General features: G+C 46.1%; 1 protein-coding gene across 1 annotated transcript in view; it reads right to left on the bottom strand.

Moving 5' to 3' along the window:
• GTPBP2 (GTP binding protein 2) overlaps positions 1-19,940 on the bottom strand; it is a 180,224-nt gene that overhangs the window by 13,462 nt on the left and 146,822 nt on the right. Inside the window, exons 10-11 of the mRNA XM_086926028.1 lie at positions 10,592-10,763; positions 4,608-4,772 (exon numbers count right to left, since the gene is read on the bottom strand). Coding sequence (XP_086782154.1) covers positions 4,608-4,772; positions 10,592-10,763 — 337 coding nt within the window. The remainder of the gene's footprint in view (positions 1-4,607; positions 4,773-10,591; positions 10,764-19,940) is intronic.

Below are 19,940 nucleotides of genomic sequence, written 5' to 3'. Positions count from 1 at the left end.
ACGCCACTCAACTACGCAACGCCACTCACCTACGCAACGCCACTCAACTACGCAACGCCACTCAACTACGCAACGCCACGCAACTACGCAACGCCACGCAACTACGCAACTACGCAACGCCACTCAACTACGCAACGCCACTCAACTACGCAACGCCACTCAACTACGCAACGCCACTCAACTATGCAACGCCACTCTATGCAACGCCACTCTATGCAACGCCACTCTATGCAACGCCACTCTATGCAACGCCACTCTATGCAACGCCACTCAACTACGCAACGCCACTCAACTACGCACACATGCAACGCCACTCACACGTGCAACGCCACTCACACGTGCAACGCCACTCACACATGCAACGCCACTCAACCACGCAACGCAACGCCACGCAACGCCACTCAACTACGCAACGCCACTCACACAGGCAACGCCACTCACACAGGCAACGCCACTCACACAGGCAACGCCACTCACACAGGCAACGCCACTCACACAGCCAACGCCACTCACACAGGCAACGCCACTCACACAGCCAACGCCACTCACACAGGCAACGCCACTCACACAGGCAACGCCACTCACACAGGCAACGCCACTCACACACGCAACGCCACTCACACACGCAACGCCACTCACACACACAACGCCACTCACACACACAACGCCACTCACACACGAAAAACCACTCACACACGAAAAACCACTCACGTTGCCAATAGGTCTCGCAGTACGACAGTTGGAGCCATTACAATTGCAAATAACAATGCCTTTCACTTTGGTTATCATTTTAAATACATAAAGGGCTTTGTCATTTACAAAACCAATAGCTCCAACTTTCCTACTGCAAGACCTATTGGCAACGCCAGTGCTTGTTTGACTATGGGTTTGGAGGCTGAAATACTGAGGATTGGAGACCTTGTGATTTCATTAAAGCCCCAGACCTCACAGTAGGCCTCATGTTCCGCCATGACATAGGGAAGGGAGCAGAGAGGGCGGTCAAAGATATTAGATGTCGTCTGCGGATATGGTTAGTTTTAAGTCTTGTGTGCCACATTTGATTCCCTTAATATGGGCCCAATACATTTAAAACATTAATGAGTTTTCCAGCAACTTAGTTTTCTAACTGTAGGAAACAAAATTAGGAAGACTTTAAAAGGTCTACTAAATAAGTTATTTGCTGTGCAACATTATTTTGCATTTCCCAATCACATCAAGAAGGGCTTCATAAGGCTCAAGTTCATTACCTAAATGGCCTAAAAAGTATATACCAAGGAGAGAATATTTGCATAACAAACGCCAGGTCCTAAACCCGAAGACAGATGCAGAGACTTGAATTCTGCCACAATCTGTGGCTCGTGCTGCCTTTAGGTCGGTCAGATTCAAAGAAGAAAGTTAATAGTGGTTTAATTATTTTTTTCTAGCTAGTCCCATTCTTAAGATACAATATTAATATTTAGTAATGCATCCCAGTGTTTTACTGTGGAACAGCCAGCCTTGCTACAGTAAAAATAGCTTTTCGGGCCTTTTTTACTGTAAAGACGTGAAATATTAAACCTTTACATGTCCTAATTTAAATGTCATGCACCCTGCTTTCTAAGCAATAATGTTTGGTTAGGGGTGACTTATAAATATTTAAAAGGTAAGTTTAGGCCGGTCAGGTCAAGTTTGCAGGTTAAAACTTCACAACCAGATCACAGAGGATAGGCATGCAGCCAAGTTTACAATATCACTGTAAAGATGGCCCAGTGGGTGCTGCAGTCCACTAATGATATTTACCTTACAGGCCCTGGGTACACGGTACCATATACACTGAACTTATTGGCAATTTAGACATTCCAGCTAGGAAGATCCCGATTATACCATGTATCACTAGTTAGCAGGGTTAAAAAGCACAGGGTTCTACAGCTCGAAACAAACATAAGGTCCAGAAAAAAGCAAAAAAATCTGCCGCAAAAAAAAAACAAAAAAACAGGACAACAGGACAATCCACCTGGATAGGGTCAGTTTGTGCACTGCCTTTCCCTTCTTGGCACTAGCAAATCCCACACATTGTTGGACCTCTAGATGGTATTTCCTCATGAGTTCTGTGTAAAAACTGAGGGCTCTTCTTGCCTCATCTTTCCAACGCTATGGCAGACGGAAAAAACTGAAGTAAGGGTGATGGACTGACCCACATGAAAATGTGATAAAACCATTGGCAGGTAGGAAGCCCAGGCTCTAGGCACCAATTTATCAAGAAAGAAAGTGGTGTACAGCACCTAACTTCACTGACGCTGCACACAGACGTGACTTGTATGAGAAAAAACATCTTGATGGTGAGGATCCATAGAAAGTAACATTTAGGGATTGAAGGGCCAAAACTACGAAGTAACGGACTTAAACTGAAGCGTATAGTGCTGTATATGCTGTTCATACTCCGGCAATCTAGTTTTGGACTAGGATGTTTACAAGTTGTTTTTATTCAGTGGTTATTTGTTTTCTTGAGTCACAGGACCCATTGAGACACCAACATTAGCCCAAAATGCACGAGAACAGACCACCTTGGACTGTGTTCAACACAAGCAAAAAGCGTATGTAGAGCATAATAACAGACAGAATAGTGTGGACTGAGCATAGTGAACCTAAAATAGTTTAAGATGTGGCTAGTGAGCAGTTAATTGAAAAGGTTCTTAAGACTAACTGGCCAAATCATCACCTTCCAGTGGGCATTACTATCCACACACAAGTGATTTGTGAACGCTTATGGTATTGATCATGGAGCAGGGTTATGGAGGTCTGTTTAAGGACTGTTGCCATAGAAAGACATAGTGGCTCCATTTTTCAGTCGAATGGGACTTAAACCTAGGTACCACAAATGTGCAAAACAGTGAAGAACAGCAGTTTCCTGCCGGTCATCTTGGGGGAAACATTTTCCCTGCCACATTGCCTGTTTGGTGTTGGTACAACTGACAAAGTTGGGACCGGAGCTCCAGATCCTTGTCAAAGGGCGCGGAAAAAAGAAACCTATGTCACGCACAGAGGTGAAGCCTTGATGCAGCTCAGTGCACTCACTTTATCAAAAGCACTTGAATACCACACACCTTAACAAGAGCTTTTTGTGGAGAAGACCTCAACCATCAGATGAATAAGAAGATAAGTGTCTGAGGACTCACAGGAGGGTTGGTAGGGCAGACACACCTTCATAAGAAGATGGCGGCACACTAGCACCATGACAAGAAGATGGAAGAGCATGGAGAGGACTCATCTTCACAAGACAACTGATGTGGGATGACTTGGACCTTCACAAAAGAATTGGTGGCACTTGCACATCACAATAGAATGGGACTCCTACCTCCAAATGAGGATAGTGGGATCTCGCCTTCACAAGAGGATAGGCTAGGAGTGAGTCACGTCAGAGGAGAAAGTGAATTTGAAGGACTCTTATCAGCAGGTGAGTTGGAGGGACTCACACTGTCGATGCAGACTCACCCTTAGAGCAGAGAAGAAATCTCTAGTAGGTGAAGGAAAGTAGATAGCAGGTCACAAGGATCCATCAAAACGGAGCATGGCGTAAATCCCGGAGGCGATATAAAATATGCTAAAAGAGGGTTACTTAACCACATGTTGCTTAGCCGAGACTCCTTCCAGTAGAGATTATAGGAATGGGGGACAGTAGATCCTCCTCTCCAAAACTAAAGGTTACCCTATAGGTGAACATCTGAATACATACAAGGGTCCAAAATGAGCCACTGATAGATGAGAGAAGTAGCTTAGAAAGTGCAATCTGGCAACTAGGCACATGCACAGTAAAATGTTCACAGAAAAGATAACAGATTCGGACATGCCCTGCTGGGGGTGGTGCACCGCACAGTGCAAGCAGCACATCAATGAAGAATGAATATGCATGCATGCAGACAAGGGAGGTGGCCAATGGCGCACAGACCTCATGCCAGGTGGTCCTGCAAGAGAACATAATGAAAACCAGTGTGTTAAAACAGAAAACAGGCTGCACACCAATTCTTGCTCCACCAAAAAATAGGCTGTTCTATTAGTTAGGCCCCTGCAGGGCATCAAATACAGGCCAGCAAGGATCACCACTAGACTGCAGGATTGATACCAGAGCATGCGCTGCAGACCTACAAAAGCCACAAGACTGCAAGCTTTATATGAGTGACCAACTGGTTGTAGCCAGAGCGCAGGGTTTTGGGCCCAGCACCACGCCACAGTGCAGGGCTTTGGGCCCAGCACCACGCCACAGCGCAGGGCCTCGGGCCCAGCACCACGCCACAGCGCAGGGCCTCGGGCCCAGCACCACGCCACAGCACAGGGCCTCGGGCCCAGCACCACGCCACAGCACAGGGCCTCGGGCCCAGCACCACGCCACAGCACAGGGCCTCGGGCCCAGCACAACGCCGGCTTTGCAACAGCAAAGGTTTCAGACTGCTACCTGGCCTACTGGACAGATGCCAATTTGATCAACCTGCAAGACCATAGTAATGAAAATACAGCACGACTAACCTTGTAGCACAATGACCGAGCTTATTATGGGAGTTAAGTACAATATTTTTAAAGTAGGTACACGCTATTACTTCTGCCCCCAAATCTGCATCGCACGAAACGCTCACCTTTCCATAAATCTCTTCAACAATTGCAGTCTGCCGCACGTTTCCAACATGCACCGTCACCTGGAACCCTTTCCGGAAGGTTGTGGCATGGAAGAGAAGTACGATCTCTGCTTCGAAGACCGAACAGATTGTGGGATTCATCTCTGGACTCACCATCACCATTCCCTGCAGAAGGAGAAACACACAGGAAAGATCAGCACAACACAGACCCAAAGCTTTACTTCCACAGGAGAAGCAGTTACGTATCAGTGCAACATTGCGGAGACCAAACCCTTTTCCTTCACAGGAGACATACAGTTACACATGACCACAACTTGCACAGGCCTGAACACTGGGCTTTTGCAGGAGGAGCACAGTTAGATATCAAACACTGCCTTCACAGGAGGCGCACACAGTATAAAAACCTCCAACAAATATAGAGAACGCTGCCCCTCTACAGGAGACACAACAGCATCACAATGTGCACAGACCAAACTAAATTCCTTTACAAGAGATTCACATAGAAACACATCTACAGAGCACAGAAACCATTAAGTGCACCTTTACAGGAGACAGGCATATTAAACACCAGCAGACCACACAATTACACATCAGCAGAACTTGAGCAGAGACCAAATACTGACATTTATAGAAGACCCGATACATTTCAAATCAGTAGCACACACGGAGAGACCAGACGCTGACATTTAAGGTGTGCATACAGATACTTATCAGCAGGACAGGCCCCGATACAAACATTACTCAAAATGCTGCAGCCTTCCAGCAGATGGATAGGTTACACACCAGTATACTCCAAAAACAGAGGCAGACTTTAGAACCTTGATAGAGAACAGTCACAAACCACCTTATCGCATCACGCAGGGGCGAAATGCTTTGCCTTTACGTGAAAGAGATGCAGTTGCAAAGTGGTACACAACACCCAGATACAGTGGTACACAACACCCAGATACAGTGGTACACAACACCCAGATACAGTGGTACACAACACCCAGATACAGTGGTACACAACACCCAGACTACTGAGATGATCCTTTGCTAGAGATGCACACAATTACACATCTGACAATACACCTAATCTAGGGCCCAAAATAACGATGCACACAACTACACATTATATATCACATGCCATCATTGGACATGCACCCAGGTACATACTTGGATAAAATACCACACCAGCATGTCTTCTTGGGAGAGAAAGCACATTGCGAGTCCCAGTTTAGGTACAAAAAACTGCACCTTTATGGATTCCAAACATAAGACATTCTGAAACACGCTAGAAATGAAGGACAGGTGGCTCATCTCCGGTCACTGTCCAACTCCGGTCTCCGCAATCCAAAATATTTCAAGCTGGGTAAATTCAGTAAATGCATGAACGCTTCCAACAAATCCATTTCATTCTGCTGTGCGAATATCACAATCAGTTACTCTTGGAAACCCTTTAACTTTGTTAACCACATCTGAATTCATCCTCAAATTGGTCAATTTCTCAATCTAAAATCGCAGATTACTACCTTCCGCACCTTCCCTCCACAAAATAACTCACCATCCGCTATAAAAGTAACGACGCACCTATTCCATCCTGAGATTCAGATCTCAAGTCTATTTTTTTCGTATTGCTTTTGAGCCCTCGCAAGATTAAAAGGAGTGCTGGAAGAATGTGGCATACTCAGTCTCCTTTATAAACGTTTGTACGGAAGACGAAATAGAATGGCCAGCTCCAGGGTTGCCACTATTATGGGCACGTAGAACTGTTTTGGTCTGTCACTTCTTTTGGTTCTAAACTTTACACGTAAACCACCAGTAAACCAGGTACTTGCTTTTCTCTAGAGTTTGTTGAAGAACATATCCTTTGGAAACAGACTGGCAAACTCATTCACTCAGTCCATTAAAGGTCAGTCAGACTGAAGGTTGTTCTCACACTTGCAATGCAAGACAGTCTCAAATGAGTTCAAAAGCTCTGGTAGACATTAAACAGCATAGGACTGTGCAGCGGAAAGAAGCTAATGGTCTTCCAATGAACTCTCTGCAGGCCTTGCCATATCTGGTCTCAGAATGTGCACTGCACAGCCCGAGTGTTCACCATAAGCAAACACTTATACATCAACATTCTTCCGGATCCCCTTTTCTTATGTAGAACAGACTTGCCACATGTTGTCCTTCCTTCATCTTCCCACTCATATGGACCCTATTTCTCCATCCTGCACTGGCACTTTCATGGCCATTTTATCATTTACTCATTTCATCTTTACGCCTGGACTCTGCTTCCAGTTCTATTATTTTGCACTGCTTTTAAGTGGCTTCTCAACTGCACTAAAAATGGCCAAGCAGATCTTCTCATAGGTATCAAAGCGACATGGCTGTGCATGTCTTGGTAACCACGTGTTCAAAGTAAAGCAATCTTGCTTTTTCACCAGGACAACAACCCTAGTTTTGAAGGTTCTGAATTGGGTAGTGTTGTTTGGGGCGAGAGATTTTAAAAGGAGAAAGGAATATTTGGTGCTAGGACCGATTGCTCGCAAGGGAAAAGATTAACAACCCTGACACACATGTGTCTCTGAAGTGCTACTCCGATGCGTCTGTACCACGTTTCAATAATGGCTCTGCTCCTCTGCAGGAGAATGTCCACCATGGTAGGTGGGGAAAGTAATGGAAAGTGCACTCAGTCAGTCTGGAGGGTGCAATGTTGATACTGGCTGTTTCTACACTGGAGCCGGCTTCCTGTCGAGGCCTTACCTTGTGGCTCCCGCCTCGCTGTTCGGATTGTGAGAGGTACACTGCCAAACAGTTGGCCTAGGTAAACCCAATTAAAATTGGATGAGTGTGGGTAATCTGACTTTAATAAAGGTCCCCCAACATAAGATTAAGAATTAAGGACGTTTGTGATAGTACCATTCATGCATTAGTGTGTTGACACGCTTCTGCATCATTAGGCTCACAAGGGGTCACCTGCATTAGTCAGGACAAATGGGCTAAGACAACCATAAATCAATGCTAATCTTAATTGAGAGTTTGTGCAAAAAAAGAATATATTTTTACGCTGGCTGTTCCTTTGAGTCAGTGATAAGACATTTTCTTTGTGGATAATCAAATTATGTTTAACGGTTTTTGCCATCTGCTAAGGGTAATTGGGTTTCCTGGAGGTTTGTGCTGGACGCTCAGCTCCCAGGTCCCTAGCATCGTGCCTTAGAAGACTTTTCAACAGCTTGTCAACACATTATAGCATGAAGAGGTCAGTCTTTCACTGTTCGAAGAAATGTTTTCCTCGTACAAAAGTAGCAACTCCAAAATTCTAGACTGCGTCTCCACCCATGTTGCTTTCGAAGTAGATCAGTATCTTAATATCACACAAGATCATCTGGAATTTTACCTAAAGGTGGTCAAGGGAAGCATACATAAATTGAAAAGAAACAGAGCGCGAGTACCCCTTCGAGACTCCACATTGCACTTTATGGGGGGAGAAGATTAACCCCTTCCATGCGGATGACGAACCCCAGCCGTCATGCACTACGGTGCTCGTGTGCTGATGACGGCTGGGGTTAGTCACGGCCCGCCCCTGTTCGTGTTGTTTACAGCACACCAGGGGAATCGCGGCCGCATGGAAAAGGTTAAGGCACAGGTAAACCAAGTTGTGGACTCGCGATGTGAAAAAACAATTAGACCCATTTAAGGGCAATTACTGATGCTAACGTAAGGGAGGCAACTGTTTTTCAAAATATATAATTCAAAAACCCTTGCCACTTCAAACACATTTTTTTATTTGTGAAGAGAGATTTGCACGGACAAAGTATGCTTAAAGAAATTAAATGCAAGGCAGCAGACAATACAAGGATTCCAGTTAAAGAAATTATGTCATACCCCCTCTCACTACCTCTATCGCACACCAAGATACTGAAGAGCTTGGGGCTTCAGGGAAGTGTTGGTGGACAGAAGAGGAGCAAGCAATGTTGTTCCATATGGTGTGAATTGTAGCTGCAGTCACAGCCGTCCACACACGTTCAGGAAAAAGAAGCTTAGCATGAAAACCAAACATATCAATACAAGGACGGAAGTCTCCGGCACACTGTGGTCTTATCCCGCACATTTTCATACTCCAGGATGGCACTTTATGGCATTGTTTAGTGGCCAGCTCATGAGGTATAGATTGTTTAAATGCTTTGGAGAAGAATCACCGGCACACAGCGGTTCAGAACAGGCAGAAGGATGCTTTAGAGGGACACTATCTCTTTCTAATAATACTTCTACTATCCATTCAGTTTAAGAAATGCCATGGTCTTTGGGGAAAGATGGACAAGAGAACTAGGGGGCACAGCACCACTAGGGGTTACCGCAGATGTTGGTATAGGAGGAGCTACAAATGGTACTGGAACAAAACAGCCTGAGAAGCCAGAGGAGAAAAGCGATCAAGGCAAGGGAACAGTTAGCCCACAGGGCAACTGGGAATGGAAATCTTATGAAATCATGCATAATTGTTTTCACCTTTACTTTTATCCTTTCAGAAGGCAATTCTGGCAGCTACTGATAGGCACAACTTTCATCTTCCTAATAATCCTCATCCACATGAAGGAAATTGGTATCAGATAGGATCCTATCACTTCCTTTATCTAGATTGGTTTGTGAGGTCATACACTTCTCAGAGGTTTTGTAGGGAAACTTCAGCTTACACCTTAGTTTGGGAAACCTGAAACAAAGGTATAGTTGAGGTCTCATAGGTACACGTCAGTCAGCAGAAAAGATATGGCCATCAATGAGGTCAATACAGCAATTGTGTTGTGGGTGACTATTTTCTGGGAAAGAGCTTCAGTTGTTGAGGTGGTTATGGACAAAGGCGTTCATATTGACGCAGCTACTAACTATGACGAAGCTGATTATTGTTGTCAATATAGGACTAGCTTCCCATGGTACTCTCAATGACTGAGTCCTTGATGCCTCATTCATTGAAGAATGAAACCTTGTCCTGAAGCTCAGTGGGAGTTAAAGGACAATGCTTCCTAGTAGAAAAGGCCAGCCAGGCCGGCAATGAGTCAGAAGCTTTTGTGACAAAGGAAATTGTTTTTTGCTTTGAAGAACTACTCCATTGTTGTAAAAAAAGCTTCTAACCGAAAGCACTAAATCCATAAAAGCAGTGCCGGTCAAGTAGCTACCTTTCACTATTTAAACTTTGAGCTTCTTCTAGACTGCGAGTCAGAGGAGCACCCGGGAGTGCTATATCTCAAGGCGAAATCAGTCTCTTTGCGAGCAAAAACAAGATGCATTTCTTTGCCCTCCAAGGCTTTACTTCAGAAGAACAGACACATTTCAGAGACTTATGGGGTTAGGTAAAAAGCAATACATACATTCCACAACTGGGTCAATCACAAATATTTGTTTGTAAGGCCTCTAGAGGGACAATTTAGCTTTAACAAGGCATTCACCTAAGTTAGGGAAAAGTAAGAAAAGGGGGCAGTGGCACAGAAATACAGAAGCTTTCTTCTGGCTCGCAAACGTACAGAGAGGGGGAATCTGGAAAACCGCAGGGAGAAGAAATAAAATCACTATGCTTTTAAATCTTGCACAAAATAGAGTGCCCCCATCAAAGATTTCATATGTCATACAGTAGTAAATCTGAAGAAAATATTAGTTCTAAGCCTCCGTGACGAAACAATGACAGAAACAATGAGGCAAATGTGCTACAAAAACAATTGTGTTAGATGTATGCACAATAACTGCTGCTGAGTTGATCACTTTACTAGAGCTACCCAACCAGTGAAAGGAAATAATTAAAAGTATACAAAACTATGCAAGATTAGGTGTTGGAGAATAGCCGTTTTCGATGAATTTTTTTCCAAAACAATTTTAGTAGTTTTTAGATCTGCTGAGTCTCACTGTTTTATGTCCTAAGAAAGTAATTAACAAAAAGAAATGATCACATTTGATCACTTATCCTTGAACACACAAAAAACCCTTAACAATAACACTTGGGATTGTAGTGTGAGAAAAATAAGTACCTTACGAAGCAGGGATCGATCAAATGGCCCCAAGGCCAGAGTAGCAGCTTGCCCTGCTCGAAGAACACGGCACGCGGAGCGATTCCTCTGCATACTGCACACCTTCAAGTCCAGGAACTTTCCATTGTCTGTAGGGCCCACTACCAGGCGCTCCCCCTCTCTGCAGATGCCACTATAGCGAAATGAGAAATACATTTTAAACCCATTTCAAAGCCAGATTGACAGCAATAATCTAGGAGGACAGTGACATATCTGCACAACACTCCAGAACAACAGGAAACAGATAAAACTTAAAAGAATTTTTTTTTTAAAAAGGTACTGCACTATGACACATATGCTTGCATGGATCCTTTCCAAAATTCTTATGCTTTCCACTTTTTTGGGTATCACCTATTAGACAATTCCAGGAACGGTCCAGTCTCTGAGCAATTTCCAATCTCTTGCAGAGCCAATAAACTTTGTACCAGCTCAGCAAAGTTTTCCAGTGTGGTAGGAATATCGGAGTCACAATTTCATACGTCAATATACCCAAGAAGGGGAACAACAGTCTACTTCTAGCCAGCGGCGGCTGATGTCCTTTGAAAGTGTTGGGACGCAGAAAGTGAAACCTATTTATAATGAAGTTACTACTTCATAAATAGAAATAGCCCGAACACCTCTACAATATGAAATGCATTTTGAAGCACAGCATAGCTGCAAAATGGAATTCGCAATGCGGAGTTGATCTGCCACAGTCTATTTAAAAAGCATTTACCGTCCGTACTGTAATAAGGAAAATGCTACTTACCAGTATGCATCTGTTCTTGGCATGTAGAGCTGCAGAGTTGCACACTGTGAATAGATCGCCACCTAGTGATGGGCCAGGATGTTTGCAGTTTGTTTTTGTCCTGAAAAGTTCTTTGGAAGTCACGAGATAGGGGACTCCTCCTTTGGACCACATTGCTCATGGGCATCGGCTCCATCCTCAGATTGTTTTTCGCCATTAGGGAAATGATGGAGCTTTGCAAGAAAAGGAAGGATGTTCATGTAAGCTGCATCTAATTAAGTTAATACTGGAACAGACAAGGGTAGCCGGGGAGGTGGGTGGGCGTGTGTAACTCTGCAGCTCTACATGCCAAGAACAGATGCATACTGGTAAGTAGCATTTTCCGTTCGAGGTATATGAGCTGCAGACTACACACGGTGCATAGATTGTATAGCAGTACCCACTCTTAGCGGCGACCACCCCTATCTGTTGCAGTAGTTTGAAATAATGTTTTGAGAACAACCTGGCCCACATTAGCTTGTTGTTTAGTTTGCACATCTACACAATAGTGTTTTGTGAATGTGTGCGGTGTAGACCATGTAGCTGCTCTGCAGAGGTCATCTAGGGGAATGTTCCCTAAAAATGCCAATGAGGCCCCTATTTTCCTTGTAGAGTGGGCTTTAGGAGGAACAGATAACGTATGTTTAGCTTTGTGGTAGCAAATCTGTATGCATTTGACAATCCATCTAGCTATCCCAGATTTTGATATGGGATTACCCTTATGTGGTGGTGAGAAAGACACAAAAGGTTGTTTGGTCTTACTATAGGTTTGTGTTCTCTCGATGTAGTATAGCAATGCTCTTTTGACATCTAGGGTATGAAGAGCTCTTTCTGCTACTGTCTGTGGCTGAGGGAAGAAAACGGGCAGTACCAAAGATTGATTGAGGTGGAAGGGAGAAATGACTTTGGGCAGGAATTTCGGATTAGTACAAAGAACGACCTTATTATAATGCATTTGCAAGAAAGGTTCTTGAATGGTTAGTGCTTGTAGTTCACTAACTCTCCGCAGAGAAGTAATAGCTACTAGGAACGCAACCTTCCATGTTAAAAATTGTAGTTCACATTGATGTAAGGGTTCGAAGGGAGGTCCCATTAGCCGTGTGAGAACAGTGTTTAAATTCCACACAGGTGAAGGTGGTACTCTTGGAGTAATTATTCTTTTTAAGCCTTCCATAAAGGCTTTAATAGCAGGCACTCTGAACACAGATAGATGCTGTCTGTTTTGCAGATATGCTGCTATTGCAGCAAGATGCAGTCTAATAGAGGTGTAGGCTAAGTTACATCTTTGGAGGTGCAGTAAGTATCCTATGATGTGTTGAATAGACACGTCTAGGGGATTAATATTGTTCTTGTGACAATATATTACAAAGCGTTTCCACTTAGCTGCATAACATGCTCTAGTGGTTGGACGTCTGGCTTCTTCTATGACATTCATGCAGTCTGGAGGAAGGCAAAGATATCCAAATTATAGGATTTCAGGAGCCAGATCCCAAGGTTGAGCTGCGCTGGGTCCGGGTGCCTGATCTCTCCACGGTTCTGTGTTAAAAGGTGCGGAGACTGGTATAATTTTTGGTTCGGTACTACAGACAGTTGTAGCAGTGTGGGGTACCACGGCTGTCTGGCCCACGTTGGAGCAACTAGGATGATATGTAGTGTAGTTCCTATATAACCCAAAAGGCTCTGCGCATTGGAATAATATATCCTATAGATGGGACGTAGGACTTAGGTCGACTAGGTCTCTATCGAATATATTAGACTTAATTGTGAGTGCCAGCTAGCTCAGTGGTCACTAGAAACTCTCTCGAATAAACCAGAAGGGATTCGTTTCTGACAACCGCATAAACTTGTTTCCCAAAGATAAAACGTATCTTCAGAGTTGTGCAAACAATAGATAGATATTTCACTCAGTCAATCGTGCATGCTTAGTTTCATCAGAGGTGCAGAGAAATGGAGAGACGGGCGTTTTCAATAAAAGTATTTATTGAACAGTCTTCTTTCTCATGCAGAAGAAATGAACTGCTACAATCGTAATACTGGCTGTAAAGTATCATGCGTACAGCAAGAAGAGTATTATAAAAAAATACTGTAAAAACATGGTATGGGTCCTAAGCCATAAAATACATACATAAATAACAAAGACTAAAAGTACTCAACGGGTGCTTCTAAAATAAGCCTACCTTGATGTACCTAACCGAAGTATAGTTCGAGGGAAGAAGTAATTATGGTGTAGCATAGGTTTAGTTTCTTTGCCAAGAATCTATCCAAGAATTCTCATAGGGTCTAATCAGTTCCGTACCTTGGTTTAGAATGAAGGAGGTCTGGTATCTCTGTCTCTGGACTTGATTTCCCAACACCCCGCAAGGGAGCTTGCAAGCGCTGGAGCTGGATTCCCAGGGAGAGAAAGGCAGCCTCTCTGTCAGTGCGTCAGCTGGAGCGTCGGCTTCCTTCGGCACTTGCTGTAGCGAGATGCATCGGGCAAGTAGATAGGCAAACTGCTCCAAACCACCGTGTGTTTGCTAGGGCAAGTGTGGGCATATTTATACCTGGAAGGTGCCTAGTTTGACGTAAAGTCGGACATAATAACGTCACCAAAGAACCCCAAGGGAATGGTAGTTCATTCTAGGACAAATCAATATTCAAGAAAGGGGATGTCCCGGACTGCTGAAGCCGAGTTTTCCAAGAAATCATTGTGGCTTTTTGGAACTGGTGGAAGTAGCCATGCCGTATTTGGACTGGATGGGTTATGTCTAAATATGGGTATGATTTCCATGCCTATATAAGGGTTATGTGAATTATACTTGTACAAGGGCATGAATAGGTAAATTACACTAGGGTCCTAAAACGCTATACAACAGAGGGTCAGAGAATGCTGCTTTAGTTTGCGTACTACTAGTGGCATGAGTGGTAGAGGTGGAAAGCATACGCAAATCTGTTTGACCAGTTCATCCATATTGCATGCCTTTGGACAGTAGGTGTGGATATCTGGCGGCGAAGCTTGGGCATTTGGCGTTTTCGTGGGTGGCAAAGAGGTCTATCTGAGGTTGTCCCCACATCTGAAAGAATGGTTGAAGAACTTGTGTATGAAGTTCCCACTCGTGGGTCTGTTGTGTCTTACGACTTAACAGATCTGCTATGGTATTTTGTACTCCTGGAACATGCTGGGCTAGAAGGAATATGTTTTGAGGTATAGCCCACCGCCACATGTCCTGTGCTAGTTGAGAGAGTTGCAGGGAGTGTGTGCCTCCCTGCTTCTGTATGTAGTACATTGTTGTCATGTTGTCTGTGCGGACTAACACAGCTTTGTTTGCTACTTGCTTCTGGAAAGCTTTTAGTGCTAGTAATATTGCTAGTAACTCCAGATGATTGATGTGGAGTGATTTTTGTTGCGGTGTCCACCTGCCTTGCATGGTGTGTTGCTGTAGGTGGGCCCCCCAGCCGGAGAGCAATGCGTCCGCAGTCAAGATTATCTGAGGAACTGGCTCTAGGAACGGTCGTCCCTTGGAAAGGTTTTTGGTGTTCCACCACTGCAGAGAGCGATGAGTCCGACAGTCTACCAACACTAGGTCTGTTAAGTGACCTTGAGCCTGGTTCCATTGACGTGATAAGCACTCTTGTAGAGGACGCATCTGAAGTCTTGTATGGGGTACTATGAAGATGCAAGAGGCCATCATCCCTATGAGTTGCATGAACACTCGTGCTGGGAGGGAGTGTTGTAGCTGAAACTTTGTTAGAAGAGTTTGCATGCTGGCTATCCTTGCTGGAGTGGGATAAGCTAGCGCTGTTGAGGTGTTTATTGTGGCACCGAGGTACTGTTGTACTTTGGATGGCTGTAGATGAGACTTGGTGTGGTTTATTGTGAACCCCAAGTTGTGGAGCAGTTGGATGGTGGCATGAGTGTGTTCCAAGCATTGATTGTATGAGCTGGCTTTTATGAGCCAGTCGTCGAGGTATGGGAAGACATGGATGTGTTGTCTTCGTAGATGCGCTGCCACTACTGCTAAGCACTTGGTGAATACTCTTGGTGCTGTTGTGACTCCGAATGAAGTACTTTGAATTGATAGTGCTGCCCGTCTATTACAAATCTGAGATACTTCCTGTGAGCCTTGTGAATGGGAATGTGGAAGTATGCGTCCTTGAGATCTAGAGTAGCAAGGAAGTTGTTTTGTAACAGGAGAGGAAGGACTTGTTGAAGTGTGACCATGTGAAAATGGTCTGACTGTATGTATATGTTTAGCGGTCTTAGGTCTAGAAAAGGCCTTAGAGAGCCGTCCTTTGGGATAAGAAAGTATAGGGAGTAAACTCCCTTGTTTTGTTGCTGCAGAGGAACTGATTCTATTGCACTTTTTTCTAGCAAGGATATTACTTCTTGCTTTAGCAGTGATAGTTGCTCTTGTGACATTGGACGCTGTTTGGGTGGTATGTTTTGGGGGGGGTAGATGTTCGTTCTAGACAGTAACCTGATTGAATAATTTGTCGCACCCACCTGTCTGATGTGATGTTGGTCCCGTTAGGAAGGAATTGTTGTAGTTTTCCCCCCACAGGAGTGGAATGGTGGGGGGGGGAAGCAGAGGAAAGTCATTGGGTAGGGGTGGAGACAGAGCAGGAGTTGTTCGTTTTGCCCCTGCCCTTTTTGTTGTTACCCCTATAACCCCCTCTTTGGTAGCCCTTAGTGAATGTGGATTGGATTGGTGTTTTATAGGAAGTGGAGGGGCTTTCGGAGGCGTAGCCTCTTGTGTCGCCTCTATATGATGAGCGACTAAAAGAACGTTGGGAGCTTGCAATTGCAAAGCTCCCATAGATTTAGCTGTGTCTGTCTTTTTTTCATTTTCTCTAAAGATACAGCGACATTAGGGCCACATAGGTGTTTCTCATCAAATGGCTGATTGAGGATGGAATTTTGCACTTCAGGTTTGAAACCTGAAATACGTAGCCAGGCATGCCTACACAGAAGGACACTAGTATTAATTGCGCTTGAGGCAGTATCTGCAGCATCTAGGGCACAACAAATGGAGTATTGGTGATATTTTTACCTTCCTGTATGAGTTCATTGGGCCGGTTTTATTTTTATCTGGTAGATGCTGCATTATGGATTCTAGTTCATCATAATGTGCCCTGTCATATCTTGCCAATAGCGCTTGAGTATTGGCAATGCGCCATATGTTAGCTGCCTGTGACGCTGTGCGCTTACCAGAGGCGTCAAGGAGTTTAGATTCTTTATCTGTAGATGATGCATCACCTGATGTTTGTTTAGTAGTATCTAATGCACGTAAACGTAAATGTGCTAATTCACAATCTAGTGGTGTTGGACCTCTAATGTAAACTGGATCTGTAGGTATTTTGGCTTAGAACTATGACCTTTCGAATGTCTTTTACCGGAACGCGTTTTTTCGGTTCCGGTTGTTTTTTCGGCTCCGAAGCGTGGGAGTCGGGACCTTTAGGCGTTTTTTTACTCTGCCCCAAGTGCGGTTTTGGCATCGATAAGCCGGTGCCAGTCTTCGGCGCCGAGTGCTTTGGGTGTCGGAACAGCAGTCGGTGTGACGGAGGAAGATGGCTTCTTCTTCGGTATGGGATCGACACCGGGAATAGGCTGACTTGAGCCAGAGCCGCCTGAAGGCTTAGTAGGCTTCTTTGCCGGGCCCGAAGGCAGGGCGTGGGAAGCAGTCTCTCGGTGTGCACCCGGGCCTGAAGATGAGGGTGTGACCGAAGCCTTTTTGGAGTGTGTCGAGGAAGGGTTGCGTCGACATTCTTACTTACGACCCGTTGACCTGGAGTGATGTTTTCGACGTCTGAGTCTTCGGCATCAGAGGAGCTTGGATTTTCTTCGGCCGTCTGGTGTTCTAGCACGTCGACGCCCTCTTCAAAGATGTATTCGGGGTTCGAAGCGGACTAGCGAGCCATAGTTCTTCGAGCTCGTCGGTCCCGAATTGTCTTCTTGGAGCGGAAAGAGGCACAAGCGGAACAGTCTTTGGCCTCGTGCTCCGGTGAGAGGCAAAGGTTGCACACCTGATGTAGATCTGTGTGGGGAAACTTCGGCACACATTGAGGACACTTCTTGAATGGCGTCCTTTACATGAGCCAGAGAGTAAGGCCCAGGTAGGCCCGAAGGCCATGGTCGACGACGGGAATCGGAGATTTGGAAGTGGTGAGAATCGCGTTGATGGGAAGCGCGATCAAAACAATACCGTCGAACTGGGTGAGGATTGAGCGCCGAAGGAAATTCCGTTCCCGTTTGGAGCGCAGGAAACACATCCGAGCCCGATGGCGGAAAAAAACAATCTAAGGATGGAGCCGATGCCCATGCGCAATGTGGTCCAAAGGAGTCGCCGCCTATCTTGTGACTTCCAAAGAACTTTTCAGGACAAAAACAAACTGCAAACATCCGGGCCCAACACTAGGAGGCGATCTATGCACAGTGTGTAATCTGCAGCTCATATGCCTCGAACATAAACTTTATATCTTCTTACCTCGACACCTTTATTGCAGTACACCAGAGTTTGAATTCTCCCGCGTCGCTCTGTCATGTAAAATCCGTCTCCCTCACCATCCGCCATCACTCCTCGTGCCCTCTGAAGCCTCGATAAAGTACAGGTGGCGATGGCTGGCTTTTTTAGTGTTAATTGGACTGACACAATGCTTTACGCTGTTTGTGCCACATAAGAACATACACAGAAATAATTCTGAAGCTTCCCAGCCAATGTAAGCACTGCTCTCATGCAGTCTATAGGACTAAACAGCATAACAGCGGTGGGCGCGCGGCTCACTGAGAACATCAAAGCGGCAGCGAAATTGCTCCCAAAGCTGCAGGCGGATAAATAGTGCGCGCGCCCGAGCACATGCACTGTGTCCGATCTGCAGACTTTGGGAGCATTTTTGGAAGCCCTACTATACTCTCACAGAACAACGCATGCAGAGTGAGGGCGGTAGAGTGAGGGCTGTAGAGTGAGGGAGGTAGAGTGGTAGAGTGAGGGCGGTAGAGTGCTAGAGGGAGGGCAGTAGAGTGCTAGAGGGAGGGCGGTAGAGTGCTAGAGGGAGGGCGGTAGAGTGCTAGAGGGAGGGCGGTAGAGTGCTAGAGGGAGGGCGGTAGAGTGCTAGAGGGAGGGCGGTAGAGTGCTAGAGGGAGGGCGGTAGAGTGCTAGAGGGAGGGCGGTAGAGTGCTAGAGGGAGGGCGGTAGAGTGAGGGCGGTAGAGTGCTAGAGTGAGGGCGGTAGAGTGCTAGAGTGAGGGCGGTAGAGTGCTAGAGTGAGGGCGGTAGAGTGCTAGAGTGAGGGCGGTAGAACGGTAGAGTGAGGGCGGTAGAACGGTAGAGTGAGGGCGGTAGAACGGTAGAGTGAGGGCGGTAGAACGGTAGAGTGAGGGCGGTAGAGAGGTAGAGTGAGGGGCGGTAGAGAGGTAGAGTGAGGGCGGTAGAGAGGTAGAGTGAGGGCGGTAGAGAGGTAGAGTGAGGGCGGTAAAATGAGGGCAGTAGAGCAGTAGAGTGAGGGCAGTAGAGCAGTAGAGTGAGGGCGGTAGAGTGAGGGCGGTAGAGAGGTAGAGTGAGGGCGGTAGAACGGTAGAGTGAGGGAGGTAGAACGGTAGAGTGAGGGCGGTAGAACGGTAGAGTGAGGGCGGTAGAACGGTAGAGTGAGGGCGGTAGAACGGTAGAGTGAGGGCGGTAGAACGGTAGAGTGAGGGCGGTAGAGAGGTAGAGTGAGGGCGGTAGAGAGGTAGAGTGAGGGCGGTAGAGAGGTAGAGTGAGGGCGGTAGAGAGGTAGAGTGAGGGCGGTAGAGAGGTAGAGTGAGGGCGGTAGAGAGGTAGAGTGAGGGCGGTAGAGAGGTAGAGTGAGGGCGGTAAAATGAGGGCAGTAGAGCAGTAGAGTGAGGGCAGTAGAGTGGTAGAGTGAGGGCGGTAGAGTGGTAGAGTGAGGGCGGTAGAGAGGTAGAGTGAGGGTGGTAAAATGAGGGCAGTAGAGTGATAGAGTGAGGGCAGTAGAGTGATAGAGTGAGGGCGGTAGAGTGGTAGAGTGAGGGCGGTAGAGTGGTAGAGTGAGGGCGGTAGAGTGGTAGAGTGAGGGTGGTAGAGTGGTAGAGCGAGGGCGGTAGAACGAGGGAGGTAGAGCGAGGGCGGTAGCGCGGTAGAGTGGTAAAGTGAGGGTGGTAGTTAGGGCTGTAGAGTGAGGAAGGTAGAGTGAGGGCAGTAGAGTGGTAGAGTGAGGGCGGTAGAGTGGTAGTGTGAGGGCGGTAGAGTGAGGGTGGTAGAGTGAGGGCGGTAGAGTGGTAGAGTGAGGGCGGTAGAGTGGTAGAGTGAGGGCGGTAGAGTGGTAAAGTGAGGGCGGTAGTTAGGGCGGTAGAGTGGTACAGTGAGGGTGGTAGAGTGGTAGTGTGAGGGCGGTAGAGTGAGGGTGGTAGAGTGGTAGTGTGAGGGCGGTAGAGTGAGGGCGGTAGAGTGGTAGAGTGAGGGCGGTAGAGAGGGCGGTAGAGTGGTAGAGTGAGGGCGGTAGAGAGGGCGGTAGAGTGAGGGCGGTAGAGTGGGAGCGGTAGAGTGGGAGCGGTAGAGTGGGAGCGGTA

Source organism: Lissotriton vulgaris, chromosome 6, assembly GCF_964263255.1.
Source record: "Lissotriton vulgaris chromosome 6, aLisVul1.2, whole genome shotgun sequence".
NCBI lineage: Eukaryota > Metazoa > Chordata > Amphibia > Caudata > Salamandridae > Lissotriton > Lissotriton vulgaris.
This window is presented reverse-complemented; position numbering and strand designations above follow the sequence as displayed.